We start from the raw sequence: 22,698 nt of genomic DNA, 5'->3' as shown, positions 1-22,698 counted from the left end.
ACCTTCAGCAAAGGTTGGCAAGAAAATCAGGCTCGATCTCTTGCAGGATTATATATATTATATATATATTATATTATATATTATATATAGTCTAGCATTGAGTGGGAACTTGTCCATTCTTTTCCCTCCTCTCCTTAGTGTTAAGAATGTTTATATATTAACATTCTTGTTAATGTTTTTATGAGAATAGAATAGAATTCTTTATTGGCCAAGTGTGATTGGACACACAAGGAATTTGTCTTGGTGCATATGCTCCATATCACTTAAATAATATTTAAGTAGCCTTTAAATATTAAATCTAACTTCTCATATCCAGCTATGGGCTAGGATTGTATAGGATCTGATTCCTTACAGCTTCACATGCACACACACACCAAATATATCTGTTGTGTGATTCAATACTATTCAATCCTTCAATGGTAAGGATTGCCTTTCGTAAGCTACTTAAAACCCATCTCTGCCGCCAGGCATGGGGGAATTGAGATACTCTTTCCCCTAGGCCCTTACAATTTTATGCATGGTATGTCTGTATGTATGTTTGGTTTTTATAATAATGGGTTTTTAATTGTTCTTAGTATTGGATTATTATTGTATGCTGTCTTGTTATTGCTGTTAGCCACCCCGAGTCTTCGGAGAGGGGCGGCATTCAAGTCAAATCAAATCAAATCAATAAATATAAATAAATAAACAAACAAACAAACAAAGAGGCAGGTGACTCCCATTTTACTTGCTGTCTTGTCTTACTGAAGGAAACGCATCTGTTGTAAAGCGGTGCCTCCCCAAACTTTTGGGGCAGCAGAGATTGGTTCTGCAGGGGGTGGTCTTTTCATGGATTCGGTGGCATGGTTTCATTCACTGCCTGGATCTCATGCATGCACAGATGGGGCGCTTCACTCACTTGTGCAGACTGGTTCCTGGCAGGCTGCGGATCGGTGCTGGTTCATAGGGTTTGGGACCCCTGCTCTAAAATCTTCACCCTTCACCAAAAAAGCTCTACTAACAACATAAACGAACAGCTACTGTAGCATTTGAATCTTAACTTTGTTAAAAATGGAAACAACATAAGGATCTTTTTTTTCAATATTACTTTTGCATAAAACAAGGCTTTATACTTGCTGTTCAATAAAAATAAAAAATAGCCTGAAGGGTTTACCATTGTCACAAAGGTAAACCACATTTAATTTTGCAACAGACTTTAATAAAGCAGCCAAACCTAACAAGAAATAGCATGAGCCTTCCTTCTATTTCCCCCCTTCTTTTAATAAAGAACTTTAACAACAAAAAAGAGAAGTTGTTTTTTGAGAATATTAAAAAAAAAATCTATTGAGACAAGAAAAAACTCCGCATTCTGGAAGTTCTCTTTACAATACTGCTAAACAAAGAAATATATCATTTTTCCAGTAACTCTTCTAAGAACTAATTGGATAGGATAGAGAGGAACAAGGGATAAATTATTAGCAATGTATTTACAATTTTAATGTTTTTATCATCATCATCATCACAGAACAGAGTTGTTCTTTCTTGTGGGTTCATTTAGAAAGAGGTACAACTTAAGCCAGTAGTAAAGTCAGTAAACAAAAATTTTACTGAAATAGTTCAATAACACAGATATGGGATTTTTGTTTTAAGTGTAAAGCTAATGTCATACATGAGAAAAATGGACAGAACTTTTTCCCTCCCCCCTCCCAGACTAATATGGGTACAATAAATATGGAGTTGTACATAACTGATCTGTACATACAAACTTCGCCCCACAGCCATAAAAATCTACATTTAACAGTGCAACATATAATTTAATCATTTCTTTTGACATAAGATTTTTTTTACTTACGAAACAAAAGTAACTACTCAAGTTTAATGTACATATAATATATAATTTTGACAATCTGTACAGTTTTCTAAACATAAAACACAAAAAAGGCACAATTGTCTATACAACATGTACAAAAAAATGGCCGGAGCTGACAAGAAACAACAATTATTGGTCAAGAGTTCATGATTGCACAAAGATTAGTAATGAGTTTGTGTCAGAAAATATGTGCTTTAAGTAAAAGGGAGGTTTGCAAAGAAACCTAGTAAGTGTTACTTTAAAAAAAACACACAAAACAAAACACCCGTAACCCCACACACAACCCAACATGAAACCAAAACCCACCCTAGGTTGCAATTACTAGTCTGTCCTCATCATCACTGCTGCCATCGCTCAAGTCGACTTTTGGCAGCCGTTTTGAGCGATGGAATTCTTTATCCTGAGGGACCATCTGATGTCTGGGGGAACTGGATAAAATGTCTGAATTCACTTTTGCAGGAGGATCCAACCCAAAAGGCTGTCCCACCTGAACAGCACTAATATTGCACTTTGGTTTTTTGGGACTCTCCGAGTCAGAACTTTCAGAGTCCGGATTATCCGGGACGTCACGCATCCGATAGTCCCTTGCAGGGCCCACTTCCAATCTATTTTCGATGCTGTACCGCTTGTCGGCAGGTGCCTTCTGAGAGGATAGAGCACTGGCAATCTGAGGAGGGTCCGGAGTAGCTAAGCATTCAGAACCCTGGACTTGGAACGTTTCACAAGTTTTATTTCTGGAGGCTGGTGGTTCTCCAATCCCCTGATCATCTGCAGTCTTAGGGCTCACCGGAGACGCTAAAGTTGGAAGTGCTATGTTTAATATTTGCAGGCCCGGAATGTGTGCCTGAGGACTAGAGGTGCGCTGAGAAGAAGGGTTTGCAGTCAACACTTGTAACCCTACGGCATTGAGCGTTAATCCCGGATGATGTATTTGTGGTGCTAGGCCAGTGCCAGCCAGGCCTAAGATCTTCACCGTTTCCATGCTCAGGGATGGAAGAGGCTGCAGGGCTGGTGCACTCAGACTCTGGATGCCTGGCACATTAATTTGGCCTATAGGAATACAGGGAACCACGCTGTTCATTTCTGCTATACCAAGGTGATTTGCAGTGCTGGAGACTGCGCAGGCTGGATTGCCAAGAGCACTTGTAGTTCTATGGATCACGCTGACAGCAGGAATAGCGAGCTGCACTGGCCCAGCTGGAATGGGTAGAAACGTAGAGTAGGTGGCTAAGCCAGCAGGCACCACGTGGATCCCCCCCACTGGAACCACTCCATAGGGACTCTTAGTTTGTTGTTGAGAATGCAAGGGGAGGTGGCTAAACAGATGAGTTTTGGGAGGTCCTAATGTCATGGTCTGTTGGTGTTCTCCATGCTTTTGGTCTTGCATCTCTGTAAAAGGGGATGCCACTGAAGTTTGTGTACTCTGGTCTACGGGTATAGAAGGAAGTCTAGTAGAAGCTGTGCTCTGCAGAAGAAAAGAGAAAGCATGAGAAAGGTGTTTGCGGTAATACATAATTCTGAAAAATGCATCTGCTAGTTCCTTCTTAGGATGAAATGCAGAGAATTTGATTTAGTTGAGAGACCTGAGTTTCAGTTCTTCAATGTTTTAGACTAAAAACAAGGGTGGAGTTCCTGGTCATTTGATTTCAAATTGATTTTGAGAATCCTAAACTATCCTCTGTCTTTCTACAACTGACACATGACTGAACTCTATTCAAAGCTCTCAATATTCTAAATTCTTAATGAAAAGGTTACAACGTTAACTAGGACATATTATTTTTAAAAGAATTATCCATGCAATATGACCTTGCAGTGGTGTTAAAAATAATCTTATGATATTTCCACTGGTACCAGTGACAGCCTATGTCACGATTGTAGCATTATTCAGGCATTCAGAAACCAAAACAATCACAACACGAGCCCTTCAATTAAATCTCTCTCTGCTGAAGTAATTTAAATGAAGTTGGCTTCTCTACAGGCCACTGCACAGCCAAGGTGGAAAGTGCCATGGAACTGAGCAAAACAATCACCCAACGCTATCCAAACTGAAAATAAACATTTTGATGTTAAAATCAAGCCAAGCAGGGCTGATTTAATTTAATCAAAAATAACAACAATGACAATTTTATTTATTAAATTTACAGGCAACCTGACTTCAGAATAGCTCTGGGCAGTTTAATTTAAGATTTTTTTTTTAAATATAAGAAAATGTTCATCTATGTTCAGCTAAGCCACATTCCATAAATATAACTGAAGGTCCTTTATGACTACCCTACCCTAAGGCCTTGAAGAGCAGCCATACTATAGAGCATTATCAGGATGGGAATCACATGGATCTCTTAAGAAATTTCATCAAAAAGTGTGTAGCTCCACAACAATGAGGGCATGTTTCCTGGATCCCAATGGATGGCATTTAATTGAGGGGACTTGGACTTCACAAATACTGACTGAAATTATCTGACGGATAAAATCTATTTGAGAAATAAATTGTCCCTGTACCATTAGAGATGATAACACTGAGTTGTATACAAGTATAAGATACAGCCTTGTTTTAAACCATCTTGCTAAAATGGACATTAGCAACCGGGTGACAGATTATTATTATTTTTGTATTCACAGTCCAAAAGAAGGCTTAAGAAGGAACGGAAAGATTTGAAAAGGGCAGCAAAACACATGAGTCAAGGAGGTGCTTAATCTCTTTCAAATGCTGTTAAAATCCAAAATGGATCAAAGCAAGAAATATGGTTGACAATTCATCCAATATAGTGGATTACCAATAACAATAACAATCTGATATAAAGCTGGACTAGATAGCATTACAGAGGGGTGGGCATACAAATGTAATAAATTCTTTATTATTATTATTAATCTAAAAATCGAGCTGCAACGACTCTGGCATAAGCCCGTGAAAGTGGTCCCAGTGGTACTTGGCACGCTGGGCGCAGTGCCAAAGGATCTCAGCGGACATTTGAAAACCATTGGAATTGACAAAATCTCCATCTGTCAATTGCAAAAGGCCGCTTTACTGGGATCGGCAAACATAATTCGCCGCTACATCACGCAGTCCTAGGTGCTTGGTAAGCGCCCGACTGGTAATGAAATACGAAATCCAGCATAGTGATCTCGTTTGCTGTGTTGTACTGAAATAATAATAATAATAATAATAATAATAATAATAATAATAATAATAATAATATTGCGACAAAATAAGTAAAATAATGAACTTCTGTAATTCTAATCACAATTCCCATGAATCTTATATCAAATGTTTTAGCCTGCAGTGTTTGGCAAATACATCTCGAGTCCTCTTCTGTACATCATTTCATGGTTAGATTAAAATTGTAGATGTAAACAGCAGGGATGCTCAAAGTAATTGGATACTTCAGATTTAATTGATGTACTATTTTGCAGAAAAAACCAATTTCTGCTTTAAACCATAACAGAAATGAAGCCACATCCACACCCACCACTGTTTTCCCCAATTCAAGATCATTCAAATCCAACTTGTAGAACATAGCAAGTCCAGAAGGTGATATGCATCTTAGTTCTCAGCTGGACTACGCAAAAACAACTTTAATGTGAATATTGAAACTAGGATTCTTCAATCCTACATTTTCAAATCCCTCAACCAGATTGGGCAGGAAAAACTGGAATGAAGAATTTCTGTACATTTGATGGGGGTTACTTGGCAAGTCCCATTCTCCTAAATTCAGCCATTAAGAGTATGGATGCAAGTTATATCAGTGTGTCATTTTCAAAAATAAATCCTATATATTTTGTTTCACTAAAAGTGCACAACATGCAGTCTAATTTTCCAAATTTTGTAGTGACTCAATTTTTGTAAATGTTCAGATCAGCATGATTATTTATTTATTTATCTATTTATCTATTTATCTATTTATCTATTTATCTATTTATTTATCTATCTATCTATCTATCTATCTATCTATCTATCTATCTATCTATCTATCTATCTATCTATCTATCTATTTATTAGATTTGTATGCCGCCCCTCTCTGAAGACTCGGGGTGGCTAACAACAATGAAAAGACAATGAAAACAAATCTAATATTAAAAAATAATCTAAAAAACCCCAATTTAAAGAACCACTCATACATACAAGCATACCATGAATAAATTCTATAAGCCTAGGGGGAAGTGAAATTTCAATTCCCCCATGCCTGACGACAGAGGTGGGTTTTAAGGAGCTGGCGAAAGGCAAGGAGGGTGGGGGCAACTCTGATATCTGGGGGGAGTGGGACCCGGAGAAGGCCAACTCTCTGGACCTAACCAGTTGCTGGGATTCGTGCGGCAGAAGGCGGTCTCGGAGATATTCTGGTCCGATGCCATGAAGGGCATTAATATCTATATGCAAGAAAAACATAATTTTGCCAATAAAACAGGAGGCATTGCCTGCTTTCCTTACAATAAATTCTGGAATAAAAACAAACCCTTTCCTCTCACCTTCAATGTTGCTGTAGTACTAATAGAAGGAGTGGTGCCTCCTAAGACCTCTTTTGTACCTGGCAAATCCACATACATTTGATGACACGGTGACCCATGAAATGTTTCTGAAGACACAGCAGGCTCCGTGCTTGTTGCTCTGTCTTGCATGCTTTCCTTTTTTGCTTCTCTGGAGATAGCTGCTACTGGCGGCCCTGAGTTCCTGCAGTCCAACTGCACTGTACTAAGTACTGTCATTTTTGTGAGAAGTGCTTTTGGCAGGCCATCCACAGAGTCTATGTGAATCCTGGAGAAACAGTCCAACGCTCTGCTTTCTTCATCAGCGCTTGAAACCTCATGAGAAGCATTTCTCGAGGGGTGATGCTGCGGACTGGCTGAAACAGAGGGAGTAGCAGATAAAACGGATTCTGCTTGGCTATCTTCATCATCATCCTCGTTATCATTGTCTTCATCTTCTGGCCCATCTGAATCCTCTGGATCAAATCCAGATTGTTCATAATTTAGCCGTTGCTTTTCACCTGTGAAAGAGAACAAAATTTAAATTCCCATCTAACAGCCTAGCGGTTCAGAGGCAATTCTTTGCATTGCATTTTCAGTGTTCCCTCGATTTTCACGGGGGATGTGTTCCAAGACCGCCCGCGAAAGTCGAATTTCCGTGAAGTAGAGATGCGGAAGTAAATACACTATTTTTGGCTATGAACAGTATCACAAGCCTTCCCGTAACACTTTAAAACCCTAAATTGCAATTTCCCATTCCCTTAGCAACCATTTAGATTATTACTCACCATGTTTATTTATTAAAGTTTATTTTAAAAAATATTTATTAAAGGCAGATGAAAGTTTGGCGATGACATATGACGTCATCAGGCGGGAAAAACCGTGGTATAGGGGAAAAAACCTGTGAAGTATTTTTTAATTAATATTTTTGAAAAACCGTGGTATAGACTTTTCACAAAGTTCGAACCCGCGAAAATCGAGGGAACACTGTACTTTCCTTTCCTGAACATTAACTTCATGCAAGTATACGGAAGTTTATGCAGAAATCCACATGAAACCCAACCCCCCCCCCCCCCCCCCCAGTTAAAAAGTAGCATGTTGTACTGAAAAACTTAAAAGTGGTTGATTCCATAACCGGTAGAAGGTGGAAGAAGCATTCAGACTTTTTAAAAACAAAATAAAATAAAGGGGAATATATAGAGATGCAAAATACCCCCTTAAGATACAGTGCATCATATTTCAGTTTTAATCAACTAACCATATATAGGTCACTAAGACATTACTAAGATTGAATAAAACCCTATGAAAGCAAAGTTTATGCAGTGTAACAGATGGATAGCAACCATCTTTTTAAAACAGTTTTCAGAGGGATAACGATGGTAGTTTTTTTCAGTGCAGAAGCTCATATTTTTAAATAATCCAGCAAATTGACTCTTTCATTTGCTTTTTCTTATTTATTTTAATTTACTTGATTTTTTTTTACTCTACTTTTTCATTCAAGGATCATGGTTTATTTATTTAATCCAATAAATTCTTCCACTGCCAAAAAATAATTCCATTTGCTTATAGATTGCTATACTTGAAAATCTTGTCCAATTTTACCTCAATTGTTTAAAGCTGGTTTTTCATTAGAATTGGAGATTTAGATTCAGGTCATGGGTCAAATGAATATGAGAGGAAGAGGGGTTTTATGGACCAAAGTAAAAATCGGTGGTAAAAATCTACAGTATGCTACTGACATAGAATACAGATAGAATATTCTACTTTAAGAGATCATTATATTCTATATATCTTTCAAGGGAAAAGGGAAAACAGGCTCTTTCGAGTTTAAAATAATATAAAGATTCATATAATATAAGTGCTTTTTAAAAAATATACAAGCTGTCTTTAAAGACCCTAATATCTCAAGGCACGACATATGAGGAGGGTACAGAGGTGGGTCCCCCCCCCAGTTCGGACCGGTTTGCCCAAACTGGTAGCAACCCACTGTTGATTTCACTATGATGTTATAGACCCGGTTTGGTCAGCGCTGGTCCATGGCCACCGCCATCATTTGGGGGGGGGGGGGGGGGGGAGGAGGTTGAATTTATTTATTTTTCTTCTGAGCATGCACAAATGGGTTTGTTTTTTAAGCACTGCAAATGTGAGCTCGGCACAAAGACCATATGGTGCAAAGTCCATGCAGCACAAAGCCCACATGGCATGAAGCCCACATGGTGGGGGAGGAATCGAACTGGCAGCAAGGTAAGTTAGAATCCACCCCTGGGAGGGTATCTCTCCTAACATATGAGGCTACTCGACTGAACCAAAATCACCAAGTATAGTCACGTTAAGATTTGGATTCTATTCAGTCCTCACATTACCAGAATTTCCATTCCTAAATGATGCAGTTGCAAAGTGACCACATCGCTTAGTGATAACAATCCTGGCTGCTGTTGTAACCCCAGGAGTATGTGGGGCATTAAGCAAGAATTGCATGTGACTTCAATGAGGATGGGGGCAGAAGTCCCAGGAAATCAGGTTGTGGGGGAGAATATAGCCACATGCTGGTGCTACAAAGCATGAGCTGTTGTTTAGTGCCACGGAAGGGTGGGGAGTGTCATAGGCATTCGCTATGGAGAGTGGAGAAGGGGTGAAAAAATGGTAGGAGCAACCTCTGATTTCTCTATTGATTTAACCTTTGGAAAGCTGGCAGAAAACAATAGAAATTGCACTCATAAGCTTGCTGTGATATCATCATCATGAGCTAGGCACCAAATCCCCAGATTTTGATAACATGACACCAGGGTCTCCACAACAGCCAGAACTCTGAGGATCAGTCCTAAGTCGTCCTCATTCAGCAAGCACGACACAAAAAATATCTGTATTGTATACTGTAAAATACTGTACTGTAAAATATCTCTTTTTGTTGTTCACATTTCCAACATAAATATGAAGGGCCGTTATACATTCAAGACAATTTCTATGGTAACATATGCATTTTATAAAAATTCTCTTTAGGATTATAATGTAGTGTAAATTTTAATCCTTTCCACCAAACATTTCCCTATTGTTGCAACTGTATATTATAATTAAAACTTTTAGTCCACTTCATCACACTATCTTTAATTTCATCTACTTTTATTTCAAATCTCAATAAAAGTTTATATATTTTAGAAAGTCCAAGTTCACCATTTGTACACAATTTTATTTCATGTTGAAGTATGTTCAAAAGTAAACTTTTGTTTACTTTCAGCCAGAGGTGGGTTCCTGCGGGTTCGGATTGGTTCTATAGAACTGGTAGCGGGAATTCCCCCCGTCGCCAAACCAGCAGTGATCGGCTGGACACACCCCTGAACTGGCTCTCTCAGTGACGCCATAGGCAGTGCCATTTTGTTTTTTGCTTCTGTGGATGCACAGAAACTGGATTTGTAGCACTGCGCGTGCCTGCGGGCCTACGCCCATGTGGTGCATGAAGAAGCAAACTGGCAGCGAGGTAAGCCAGAACCCAATCCTGCTTTAAACCTCTTTAATAACTATAAATAATAATAATTTAATAATAATAATTTACTGGATTTGTATGCTGCCCCTCTCCGTAGACTCGGGGTGGCTAACAACAATGATAAAAACAGCATGTGACAATCCAATAATAAAACAACTAAAAACCCTTATTATAAAACCAAACATACACACAGACATACCATGCATAACTTGTAATGGCCTAAGGGGAAGGAATATCTCAACTCCCCCATGCCTGTCAGCATAAATGAGTCTTGAGTAGTTTATGAAAGACAGGGAGGATGGGGGCAATTCTAATCTCCGGGGGGGGTTGGTTCCAGAGGGCCGGGGCCACCACAGAGAAGGCTCTTCCCCTGGGGCCCGCCAAACGACATTGTTTAGTCAATGGGACCCGGAGAAGGCCAACTCTGTGGGACCTTATTGGTCGCTGTGATTCGTGCGGTAGCAGGCGGTTCCAGAGGTAGTCTGGTCCAAAGCCATGTGGGGCTTTAAAGGTCATGACCAACACTTTGAATTGTGGCCGGAAACTGATCGGCAGCCAATGCAAGCCACGGAGTGTTGAAGAAACATGGGCGAATCTTGGAAGCCCCACGATGGCTCTCGCAGCTGCGTTCTGCACGATCTGAAGTTTCCGAACACTTTTCAAAGGTAGCCCCATGTAGAGAGCGTTGCAGTAAAATAAGAAACACATTAGCAATTATATCCACCAATTGTTCTTTTGATTTCATTTTGTATTCCGCTTGACAAAATTCTACTATCTCACAAAAATTTGCCATTTATGTTAGCCTAATTATTTCTGAATCAGTTATCATAACCTTAGAACTACCTGTAATAAACAATGCTGTTGTTAAACTCTCAGTGATCAACTTGGGAGAAAAAGTATAGATTCCAAACAATTGAAGAACTACTGTTGATTGCTCTCAGATTCATTCTGGAACTCTGAATATGACTCATTATCGTGATTAATGCAAACATTTAACAATACAAATAATCAGTTGCTTTTGAGAATAAAGGGAATAATTATTCCCACTACATGCTCCAGTACTGAGTAACAACTAATGGGAGATGCTTATCTTGTTAAAAATGTTATTAGTAAGGTCTGAAGCATCTGTTAATATATGATTAGGATTGTGCAGTCTTCCCTTTTCCCTAATAAAATACTTCTTAGGAGCTTCACTAAAAGACTTTTTAATGTCATCCAACACTAACTTTAAACATTAGAGTTGATGAAAATGATAAATGTTGAAGAAATGATATAATATTGAATAAGTTAACTGTTCTTTCTGTACTGTACTTAATGTTTTTCTACTTCAACCAAGCTATTTACACTGTGATTTAATTGCTATTAAATTGAAAAAGTATTTATGAATCATTGAATATTTACAAGTCTCAAGGAAATTCCAGCTATAGTTTGATACAATATGACTATTATTTAAACTAACAATGAATCTTTGTGGAAAATATCCATTGGGGAAGCTCATACTGGAGCAACTTAAAAGCATCAGAGATTTAAAATTTATCCTGAAAACTGCTTACTAGCTGTCACACTCCCTTTTTTAAAAAAAGCAGTTTAAAGTATTATTCAAATAGTTCCCTACTCTTGATGGGGCTCCTGTCATCAACCATAAGCTATAAAATATATAGATTTTACCATTATTATTTACCAAAACAAATACCCTAATGGGAAACCGTTTGATAAATTAGGTGTCAGGCCAAAACCCTCTAACTTCACATAATACTAATTATTTCTCAAATGCTATTTGGTTCGCTGACATTAGGCTGCAATTTCTTCTGCAGAAATTAAAATAGTATTAATCTTCGCTAGTATTCACAAACATTATTTGTATCAATTACATTTTTTGAGAAGAGTCACATTTTAAACATTTCTGAAATTCTGATCTAATTGTGAGTGACCTGAAACTAGTCCTGGATATACTTTTATAGAAATTCTGTAGAATTCAACAGAAACCTCTTCCAAACAAATGAATTTGGGATTGGGCATTTGTTATCTAAATGGAATGTGCAGTGAAAGCTTGGGCAAGCAGTGTGGAAAATGATACGCCTAAGTTATACTATATCACGTTGAATGGTTCACCTGGCCTGACAGCTTAGCTCAGAAGCCAGCATTCCAAACATATTAACCTTATATTTTAGGTGGGAAGAACATTCTTTAGATCAGGAGATGAAAGATGAAAGGGTGATTGGGAACATAAAAGGGAAACTAAGTGGTATTTACTAGTATCCAAATGATAGCGAATTTGAAACCAGAAAACATCACACAATCACAGAATCTACCAATCCTGCTGTTCTAAAAAAAACCCAATCATTAATCGGCAAGTCTCACAAAACCAAATTGATACTATATGACAACAATGATGGACAAGTTCCCAAATTCTTGTTGATCAGCAATAGCTTTTCTAAAAGATACATTCTAGTTCCTCCTTCCGCTCAAAATCTGTCCAATCTTAAAGTTATTCTTCCGCTTTAAAATATAGGAAAACCAAATAAAAGACATTCAAGGATGAAGAATAACTTCATGGTTTAAATTTCTATGTGAGCATTAGCCTTAATGTTTTCTTGTCAATTCTTATGAAACAAATAAGAAATAATGGGGAAAAAAACCCTAGCGAAAATAATCCATATATTTAATGGAATAATACTATTAACAAATTCATAATTTATGCTGAAGAAGAACTGTAGAATTCTAAGTGTTTAAATGGTAATTTAAAATGCAATTATCTTCATTACAATATAGGCTACAATCCAGACAACCACAAAAATCAGACTGTTGGCTGCAGATATAAAACAAAAAGCCACTCCCTGGGATTACATAGATAAGCACTACCTATAACTTAGAATCTCCCTGGCCAGCTTGAGACCATCATGTTTTGTTGTCATGCCTATCAATTTTCTAAAAATATTTGTAACATTTTAGCTCATGAACCTAAGAAGCTTCAGGGTTTGGATCTGGAACAGAAATCTAAAATTTAAATTGTATTTTTCTTAATGTATACATATAGACGTCACATTTCTGTCATATAGCATGACAGTAATCAGTCAAAGAATCCACGACTGCCCTGATTTTACAACAGTTTTGCATTGGTTGTTAAACTAATGCTGGGTGAACCCATTGTCTGCAATAGTCATTTATGTAAATAGCAAAAAAAAAAATATTGTGAATTGCAATCACGTAACCGTGGAATGGCTAGGAATGGCTGTAAATGTGTTTCCAAATGTGACTACATGCAGGAGAGTTGTCAGAACTTCAAATCTGAGTATAATTATTTTTTTGCCGATCCATTGTAACTTTGAATGTTGCTAAACAACTGATCATAAGTTAAGGACTATTGTTATCCAAAAACTATCCTTAGATATTCTGGGAAGAGGCTTACGCCACAAATACACAGCACATATTTTACTAAATAGAATTCTCTCTGATTTTTAAAGATTGAAAAAGGTTAAAGGTTCAAAACTATTCAAAACTTTTAATTACTTATTGGATTTATGTGCCATCCATCTTGTCCAGATGCAATTCTGGGGTAGCTTATAAACGTTTATATGGATCCTCTTTTGCGAGACTCCTAATTAAAGGTATTACAAATCTCAGTGGATAAAAATATCCTCTAGCTAATTAGGATCTCAAAATAGAGATTTTGATCTTATTGTTTAGATCAGTCAGAATTAAATTGGATTGAATTAATTCAAGTTGGATTAAATGGAGGCTTGTGAGTTTTCAAAATCTTTTTCCAATGTTATTACTAAAAGAAATTTGGTGAGTAAATTAAATTTCAGAATTGCACCATTTAAGATGCATATGAACCCTAAATAAATTTGCTGTGTAATGTATCTAAAATGCTTCTTCCGTGAAAGCAGCTGAATAGAAGCCTTACCAGAGAAAAGGAAATAACAAATATACAATTGAAATTTTAAGAATTATGAAAACCTTTACCGTAGTCTTCTAGATCTTGATCATCTATTAATCCCACTGAGACTCCCAAATCCATACACTTCTTGCTATGCGCTTTGGACTTCATATGTTTTGTTAAATTTCCTAAAATAAAAACAAAACCAATAATGTACTGTTTTACTTTTAAAGTTGAATGCACAGTGGCATAGGATCATTACCATAAACGTGCCAGCTGTCACATATCATATGATAGCTTTATAATAAATTATAGAAACTTATAGGAAGTCAATAAATTACTTTTGCTCCCAAGGATTTAAATATCATTTTTGATACTCCTAGACTAAGCAAGACAAGGCTTATAAATATAACAGTGGTTAAAAAGGCAATGGCTAACTATTTCTACACTGTTGTCAAGAAAATGATGTCTATCTATGAAGACACCAGGAGTTGAGCTTGATTTAAAGGAGACTTTTAAAGGAAAGTAACCCAGAATGTTGCTGATTTTCTGAAATTTGTCATTTTAGTGATATTTTTTGCAGTGCTTCTTATACTTTACAATGATCAGATTTAAAGTTGTAACAAGCCTTGACATAATTAAAAGAAACAATTTTATAATATCATGCAATAGCTTTTCTACTATAAAATTTGAACTTTATATTTGCATTTCCTTTAATTAAAATAAGCAATAAAATAAATCTGTTTGTTAATGTTAAATGCTATGAGGGAGCAGAATTACCCAAAAGCTCTGATGAGAATGTCATCTCACTTTTATATAATTTACAAAAAGGTTAATTTCTTTTTTAACTATTTAGACTTATAGTGGAACAAATAGACCTAGCATGCCCCTAACACACAGTGCTAATTTGTTCCCAGATAATGAATCATGATTTTGAATGATCAAATGCATTCAGAATGTTCTTATATTTTTCTTATACATCCTTAACTACAGTAACTCCTTATAAAAGGCAGACAAAACAGTAGCTTACCCAAATCAGCACAATTATATTTTGTAATACTGAGCCAAGCCTGAATTAATTGCAAGAATAAAAATGGCAAAATCAATATCATTGCAGGGTATATCTGCCTGATAAATGGCTGTACGACCATATTTACAGGAAGTCTTCTCAAAAGGGGCAGATTCTTCCATACCCCAAATTCCTCCTGGGTGTTTTGGCAGGCAAGGAAAGTCTTATTCATACTTAAGTAATAGTCATGGTCCATTATAAATTCTTTTGAAGTTCTCATCGCTTTATAACAACCTCCCGAATCCTGAAGCAACAGTTTTAAAAATTGCAAAAATCTCTATCACCTCTATAGTTTATCATTTATAAAGTCTATATAATTTACAGAAAACTCTGATCATGTATTAATTTAAATCTGACATGTCAAGCATAAATCTGCAAAAGCAGGGGGCTCCAACCTTGGCAATTTTAAGACTTGTTGACTTCAACTCCCAGAATCCCTCAATCAGCAAAGCTGGCTGAGGAATTCTGGGAGTTGAAGTCCACAAGTTTTAAAGTTGTCAAGGTTGGAGACCCCTGTATCCTGGGGATGGAGGGGACCTAAAACAATGATCCACAACTGAACTACCTTTAGTCTTGAAGGAAAAATTGCAATAATTGCAATGATAGGGCCGAACATCTGTATGCGTGCGAATATGTTTCTTCAACATGCTGGGCTTTTTACAGCGTATCCCACATTCTTCACATATATATTTCCCTCTTCCTCTCCCACGAACATAGACATATTCTTCATTCGATTTATATCTAGTTTAAATGGGACAGAAAATATTCTAATGTGAGCAATAGTATTATAGAAATAAATGTTAAGCATAGAATTTGGGAAACACTTGAAATACTGTAGAAACCAGCTCATCAACCCTGATGTTGCAATATTTTAAAAGTTTATTTTTTTTAAAAAAAGAAAAATTACAATTTGAAAACGTGAGAACAGCAGCCCAGCACTACAGTCCGTTTTTTTTTTTAAAGGAAAATGATAAATTTGGAGTGCCAGGAATTATCCTTCAGAAGTGTTTTGCAAAGTTGGCAAATGAGATGTGTGGATATCAACTTCTAGAATTTCCCCAGTCATATTTCCCACACATCTAAAAGTTGTCAAGTAGAAAAACACTGTCCTAGATTATTTAAGAGAAAGCACAGTGGGGTATTTTGCTTGCAAGTTCTGTTTGTATTTATGTCTCTCTGTGTGTTATCTTGAAAATCCGAATGTATTTTTAACAAAATAAATAGCTTGTTTTGGGACAACATGTGATTTTGGACACTGGAGTGCGACTTCTACTGCCCACTTACAGATTTGTGCTCTGGAGTTAACCCTTCTATTTTACTTTTCACCAAACTACACTTCCTTTTAACCTCATGAATTTGCTTTCCCAAAATTCATGTTTTGTGACTTGAGACACCCTATGAGAAACATCATAATACAGTCAAACTGTCAGATGTTTCTACTTGGTTCAGGTGCCTGTTATTCTAAAGCAGTGATGGCGAACCTATGACACGCGTGTCACCACTGACACGCCTAGCCATTTTCGGTGACACGCGGCCGCCGGAGAAACAGGGAGCTTTAGGGAGTGCAATTGCAACCACAATTATTATTATTTTTCCTCTCCCCTTAATTAAGAGGCCGGGCGATTTTCGCCCCGCCGATATTTGCGATGGCTGGGAGGGGCGAGAACACCGCCTCCCAGCTGATTGGCGTGGTGCCAAGCATCGAACGGTGGTTGGCTCGCAGGGGCCGCTGGGAGCAAGGGGAGGGGTTGCAGGCCTCCTCCCTTCCCCCTGCCCAGGAAAGAGTTGTAAGAAAGCAGTGTACTGTATTTGAAAAGCGCGCTGCTTTCTCGGAAAGCCAGCTTTCCTGGCCAGCACAGGGCTTTCCCGCCGCTCCCTCCCTCCGAAAACACAACGGAGGTCCACAGCGAAGCTGAGTGGAGCAACGGGAGGCTCAGGCTGGTGGCGGCAGACCTCCGGGGTTTTTTCGGCGGGGGGGGGGGGCAGGAGGACCTTCCTGGCTTTCCGGGGCAGCTGGCTTGAGACTTGTGCGGGTCAGCAAAGCCAGCTGCACGCTGGAGATGTGGAGAGAAAGAAGGGAAAGAGAGGGAGGGAAAGAGGAGAGGACAGAAGGAGGGAGGGAAGGAAGGGAAAGAAAAGTGAGTGAGAGGGAGAGAGAAAGGGAGGAAGAGAGGAAGGAAGGGAGACATAAATATAAAGAGGGAGAGAGAGGGGAACAGGGGAAGGAAGGAAAAGAGAAAAAAGTGGAAGGAAGAGAGAAGAAAGGAAGGGGGAGAGAAAGAGAGAGAGAAGATAGGAAGGAAGAGAGAGTGAGAGAGAGCAAGAAAGAAAGAGGGAAAGATTGAGAAAGGCAGCGTGTGTGTGTGTGCGCGTGTGTGCGTGCCGCTGATGGTCCGGGAGCTTAGCGTGTGCGTGGAGAGATGAAGAGAAAGAGGGAGAAACGCAGCATGTGTGGGGTGTGCGCGCGCGTGTGTGTGTGCTGCCAGCGTGTGCGTGGAGAGATGAAGGAAAAGAGGGAGAAACGCAGTGTGTGTGTGTGTGTGCTGCTGATGGTCCGGCAGCTGCAGCGTGTGGGGGGGGGCGCCAATGCTAAGGCAGTCCGTCCGTGGTGGGGCTGCAGGGCAGGCACAGCAGCCCAGGGAGAAAGAGGGAATTGAGATAAAGAGAGAGGGAGAGATGAAGGGAAAGAGGGAGAAAGGCAGGGAGAGAAAGATAGAAAGGAAGAGGGAGGGAATGGGAGAAAGGGAAGAGGGAGGATGAGATAGACAGGAGGGAGAGGGGGAAGTAGGATAGAGAGAGGGAAAAGGAAGGGCTTGGAGAAAGGCAGGGGGAGAGAAAGATAGAAAGGAAAGAGGGAGGGAGAGATAGAAAAAAAGAGGGAGGGAGGGAGAGATAGAAAGGAGGGTGAGGGGTAGTAGGATAGGGAGAGGGAAAAGGAAGGGCTTGGAGAAAGGCAGGGGGAGAGAAAGATAGAAAGGAAAGAGGGAGGGAGGGAGAGATAGAAAAGAAAGAGGGAGGGAGAGATAGAAAGGAAAGAGGGAAGGAGGAAAGGGAGGGAGAGATAGAAAAAAGGAGGGAGGGAGGAAAGAAGGAGGGTGAGGGGTAGTAGGATAGGGAGAGGGAAAAGGAAGGGCTTGGAGAAAGGCAGGGGGAGAGAAAGATAGAAAGGAAAGAGGGAGGGAGGGAGAGATAGAAAAGAAAGAGGGAGGGAGAGATAGAAAGGAAAGAGGGAAGGAGGAAAGGGAGGGAGAGATAGAAAAAAGGAGGGAGGGAGGAAAGAAGGAGGGTGAGGGGTAGTAGGATAGGGAGAGGGAAAAGGAAGGGCTTGGAGAAAGGCAGGGTGAGAGAAAGATAGAAAGGAAAGAGGGAGGGAGGAAAGAGGGAGGGAGACATAGAAAGGATATAATTATAGATGCAAGAACTCGCTCATGTGTGATAGCGCACGCCCACACTTTATTTATTTATTTATTTATTTATTTATTTATTTATTTATTTATTTATTTATTTATTTATTTATACTTATATGCCGCCCAGTCCCAAAGGGACTGTCAGTCAGACACTGTACTTTTCCGCCCACCCCGAAAAAAAATTAGAGGGAACACTGCCCTCGCCCCTCTGCTCCCTGCTCGCCTTCCAGAACGGTGTTACAGGAGACGGTGCTAAGGTAAACCCTTTCCGGGTTATTAATTTGTAATTTAAAAAAATCATGCCGGGCTCGCAAAAAAGAGAGTCTGAAAAAACCCCCTGCGTGGACATCGCACCATTTGCTTCCTCCTTTGGCGGCTCATAACTAGATTTTTACAACCCCCCACCCCCCTTGATAAGCTTTTTCTTGAATCTGAACAGTTTGGGGGTTCGCCAAAGAGAGAAAAGTGAACGAGAGGGAGAGAGAAAGGGAGGAAGAGAGAAAAGTGAACTAGAGGGAGAGAGAAAGGGAGGAAGAGAGGAAGGAAGGAAGACATAAATATAAAGGGAGAGAGGGAGAAAGAGAGGGAGGGGAAGAGGGGAAGGAAGGAAAAGAGAGAGAGAAAGAGAAAAAAGTGGAAGGAAGAGAAAAAAAGGAAGGGAGAGAGAGAGAGAAAGAGAAAAAAGTGGAAGGAAGAGAGAAGGAAAGAAAGGAAGGGAGAGAGAGAGAAAGAGTGTGAGATAGAAGATAGGAAGAGAGAGGGAGAGAAATGATAGAATAAAGAGGAGAAAAAAAAGAGAAATGAGAAAATGATTGAGGCAGAGAATGACAGGAAAGAGAGAGAAAGATAATTATGCATATTTGTTATTTAAACTATAAATATCACAAAATTATGTTTTTTTCTCAAGGTGACACACCACCCGAGTTATGCTCAGTTTTTTGGCGAATTTTGACACACCAAGCTCAAAAGGTTGCCCATCACTGTTCTAAAGTCTACCCCAAAAGCTGTTCACCAAATTTGCTAGAAATTGACTAAAATAATCAATTCTGCATAATGCAATTCAAATTCTATTCCACACAAAAACAGAGGGTGAAATAATCAGATTTCAGTTCAAAATAATCAATAAAGTCATAGCACTTTAGGGAAAGAAACCACTCACCCTCCATCAAATATTTTAACTCTTCTTGGCTCATTTTTGACTATGTTCTCAATATCTTGATCAGTACTTAGTTCAGAGTTTTCTTTATTGCTGAATTTCTTTGCTGCCTTTTGTTTAACTAATGCCTGCTGAGATAAATGTAAATCAACTCTTACAAGTTTAACTAGCAGATTAGTAGCATTTGTTAATACACAAATCAAATCTACCACCTCAGGCAAAATTATTCTATAAGTAGGGTAAAATCCAATCCATTTGTGCATCTAATATTAACTAATTCAGAATGCAAGTATACATTACAAATGAGTTCCTTTTATATTATGATTTAATATGCCTTGTTAACATGATTGATAGATCAATCAATATCAGCTGTAAGACTGCTTTCATAAGCAACACATAATTTCTATATAAGATCGAAAATAATTATCCTTAGTTCAAACACCTGAGACAAAGTAGATTTATGTAGGTAGAAGCACCACTGATTACAATGGGATTATTTATTGATTGATTGATTGATTGATTGATTGATTGATTGATTGATTGGATTTATATGCCGCCCCTCTCTGTGGACTCGGGGCAGCTAACAACAGTGACAAAAACAGAATGTAAAAATCCAATACTAAAAGAGCTAAAAACCCTTGTTATAAAACCAATCATACATACAGACATACCATACATAAATTGTAGAAGCCTAGGGGGAAAGATTATCTTAGTTCCCCCATGCCTGATGGCAAAGGTGGGTTTTGAGGAGCTTACGAAAGTCAAGGAGGGTGGGGGCTATTCTAATCTCTGGGGGGAGTTGGTTCCAGAGGGCCGGGGCCACCACAGAGAAGGCTCTTCCCCTGGGCCCTGCCAACCGACATTGTTTAGTTGACGGGACCCGGAGAAGGCCCACTCTGTGGGACCTAACTGGTCGCTGGGATTCCTGCGGCAGAAGGCGGTCCCTGAGATAATTTATGCAATTAGGACTGAAATTATGCCTTTTATAAATTAAAAAAAACCTTACATATATGCATTGTGCTCTTTCTGTCAGCCCCTATTGTTGCATGTCAGATTTATCACAGAGAAATACTGTATATTATTAAAATTCGTCTTCAAGGGCCTAGTCTCTCCTACATATGCACAGATTATAAATCCATCTATATAGTTCAAGGCAGGGATGTATCCTATAGTTATAAATTGTAAAATAGATGTAAAATATGAGTGTGGAATTTCACTATATTGGAAAATTATTTTCACATTTTTGACAAGACTACTAGACAACAAAATTTGCATAGGCTTCACCTAATAGTGGATTCTACCTGTTCACGCACATATAACACTTCTGTGCAGAAGCTTCTGCTCATGCACTAGTTGAAATAATGAACTATCAGAAAAGTGCATATGCAATCAAAATGCACTGCAATTCCGAATAAGTTCAAATACTCATATTTTGAATTATATTTTTTGTAGTTAAAAACAAATTCAATTCTGCAGACTTGGGTAGAGCTTTTAAAAAGGATGTTCTTTTAACTGATTCCTTCTTTATTGTTTTTTACGGAAATCTTATAGCCTCCACTGACGTCATCACGCATGTAATCCTGACTGACTGCAAATTTCACATTTTCAAATTATTTACCACTTAACCCTAATGGGGTTTTCATCAGCACAAGGATAGTTCATGGAAAAGGCAAGCAGCAGCATGGAAACATCCCATGGAAACTGTATCAAAAATAGCCTTTAAAAGACTAATACGCTGGCAGGTAATGTTCTCCGTTTTACAAAAAGAAATACTGCTCTGCTCTCTCAAAATGGCTCCAAAATGAAAATAATATTTTATAGAATTCCTTATTTTCTGGTACTTGAAAGAAAAGTCATAGCACATCAGTCACATGAAGGGGTACGTCTTCCTTACATTACAGCCCAAATGTTTTTGTCAAGGAAAACTAAATTCTGCAATCTACATAAACTATGCAAATAAACCAGATTGTGTTTTCCATTTCAAAGTGTTGGTTATGACCTATAAAGCCCTTCATGGCACCGGACCAGATTACCTCAGGGACCGCCTTCTGCGGCACGAATCCCAGAGACCAGTTAGATCCCACAGAGTGGGTCTTCTCTGGGTCCCGTCAACTAAACAATGCCGCTTGGCGAGACCCAGGGGAAGAGCCTTCTCTGTGGCGGCCCCGGCCCTCTGGAACCAACTCCCCCCAGAGATTAGAATTGCCCCCACCCTCCTTGCCTTTCGTAAGCTACTTAAAACCCACCTCTGCCGCCAGGCATGGGGGAATTAAGATTCCTTTTCCCCCTAGGCCTTTACAATTATATGCATGGTATGTTTGTTTGTTTGTATGTATGTTTGTTTTTTTTATATTAAGGGATTTTAATTCGCTTTTAGTATTGGATTATTATTGTATACTATTTATGATTGCTGTTAGCCACCCCGAGTTTTCGGAGAGGGGCGGCATATATATATGTATGTATGTATGTATGTATGTATGTATGTATGTATGTAAGTAAGTAAGTAAGTAAGTAAGTAAATTAATTAATTAATTAATTAATTAATTAATTTCCCACAACTAATTTAGCGAGCCAAGAAGCCTGGTTGCTGATGATCTTACCAATGAATCCTCCAATCCTATGGAATTAGTCTGAGCTGAGGTAATTCCATGTTGAAGAAACTTAAGTATTTTGAAGGATAATATCTCATCCTGTGCTGGCATAGAGTTCACATAGACCAGTGATGGCAAACCTTTTTTTGCTTGGGTGTCAAAAGGGCACATGGGGGCACACCTATAATGCAATGCCCCCCCTCATGCATGCACGCAGACCTCAATGAAACCTCCAGACTTCCAGTAGGCCAACTGGCTGGTAGGTAGGTCATTTTCGTCCTCCCCAGGCTTCAGGAAAGCCTCCGGAGTCTGTGAATCGTGAAAAATGGACCCAATGGTTCCATCAGAATTTCGGAAATGAATTTCTGGTTAGGCTGTGGGCTGTTGTTTGCCCTTCCCAAGCTTTAGGACAAAAATGGATTCCCCGCTCTCTGGAACTCCAAAAAAAATCACCTGGCCAGCGCGCATATGGATGCTGGAACTGACAGGGCAATGCCTCATGTGTACTCAGATATGGCTCCATGTGCCACGCCTGCCACATGTGACAAAGGTTTGCCATCACAGTTCTATATGTTCAAATATCCTTGCACTCTGAATATGTGGCAGATATTTTATTCATTCATTCATTCATTCATTCATTCATTCATTCATTCATTCATTTATCAGATTTGTATGCCGCCCCTCTCCATAGACTCGGGGCGGCTAACAGCAATAATAATACAATGTAAACAAATCTAATATTTAAGTTAATTTTAAAAAACCCAATTTAAGAAACCAATCATACATACTGACATACCATGCATA

The 22,698-nt window shown here is 38.8% G+C and overlaps 1 protein-coding gene across 7 annotated transcripts in view; it reads right to left on the bottom strand.

Moving 5' to 3' along the window:
* Positions 1-1,454: 1,454 nt before the first annotated feature.
* Positions 1,455-22,698, bottom strand: part of HIVEP1 (HIVEP zinc finger 1) — a 95,065-nt gene continuing 73,821 nt past the window's right edge. For 6 of the 7 annotated variants that reach the window (XM_070747260.1, XM_070747265.1, XM_070747264.1 and 3 more), the window contains 5 exons: positions 19,307-19,434; positions 15,306-15,481; positions 13,758-13,859; positions 6,314-6,831; positions 1,455-3,314 (listed from right to left, as the gene is read on the bottom strand). In XM_070747260.1, coding sequence (XP_070603361.1) covers positions 2,157-3,314; positions 6,314-6,831; positions 13,758-13,859; positions 15,306-15,481; positions 19,307-19,434 — 2,082 coding nt within the window. In that variant the 3' untranslated portion in view covers positions 1,455-2,156. The remainder of the gene's footprint in view (positions 3,315-6,313; positions 6,832-13,757; positions 13,860-15,305; positions 15,482-19,306; positions 19,435-22,698) is intronic. The other variant, XM_070747266.1, reaches the window with a different exon arrangement.

The sequence above is a fragment of the Erythrolamprus reginae genome, chromosome 3, assembly GCF_031021105.1.
Source record: "Erythrolamprus reginae isolate rEryReg1 chromosome 3, rEryReg1.hap1, whole genome shotgun sequence".
NCBI lineage: Eukaryota > Metazoa > Chordata > Lepidosauria > Squamata > Dipsadidae > Erythrolamprus > Erythrolamprus reginae.
This window is presented reverse-complemented; position numbering and strand designations above follow the sequence as displayed.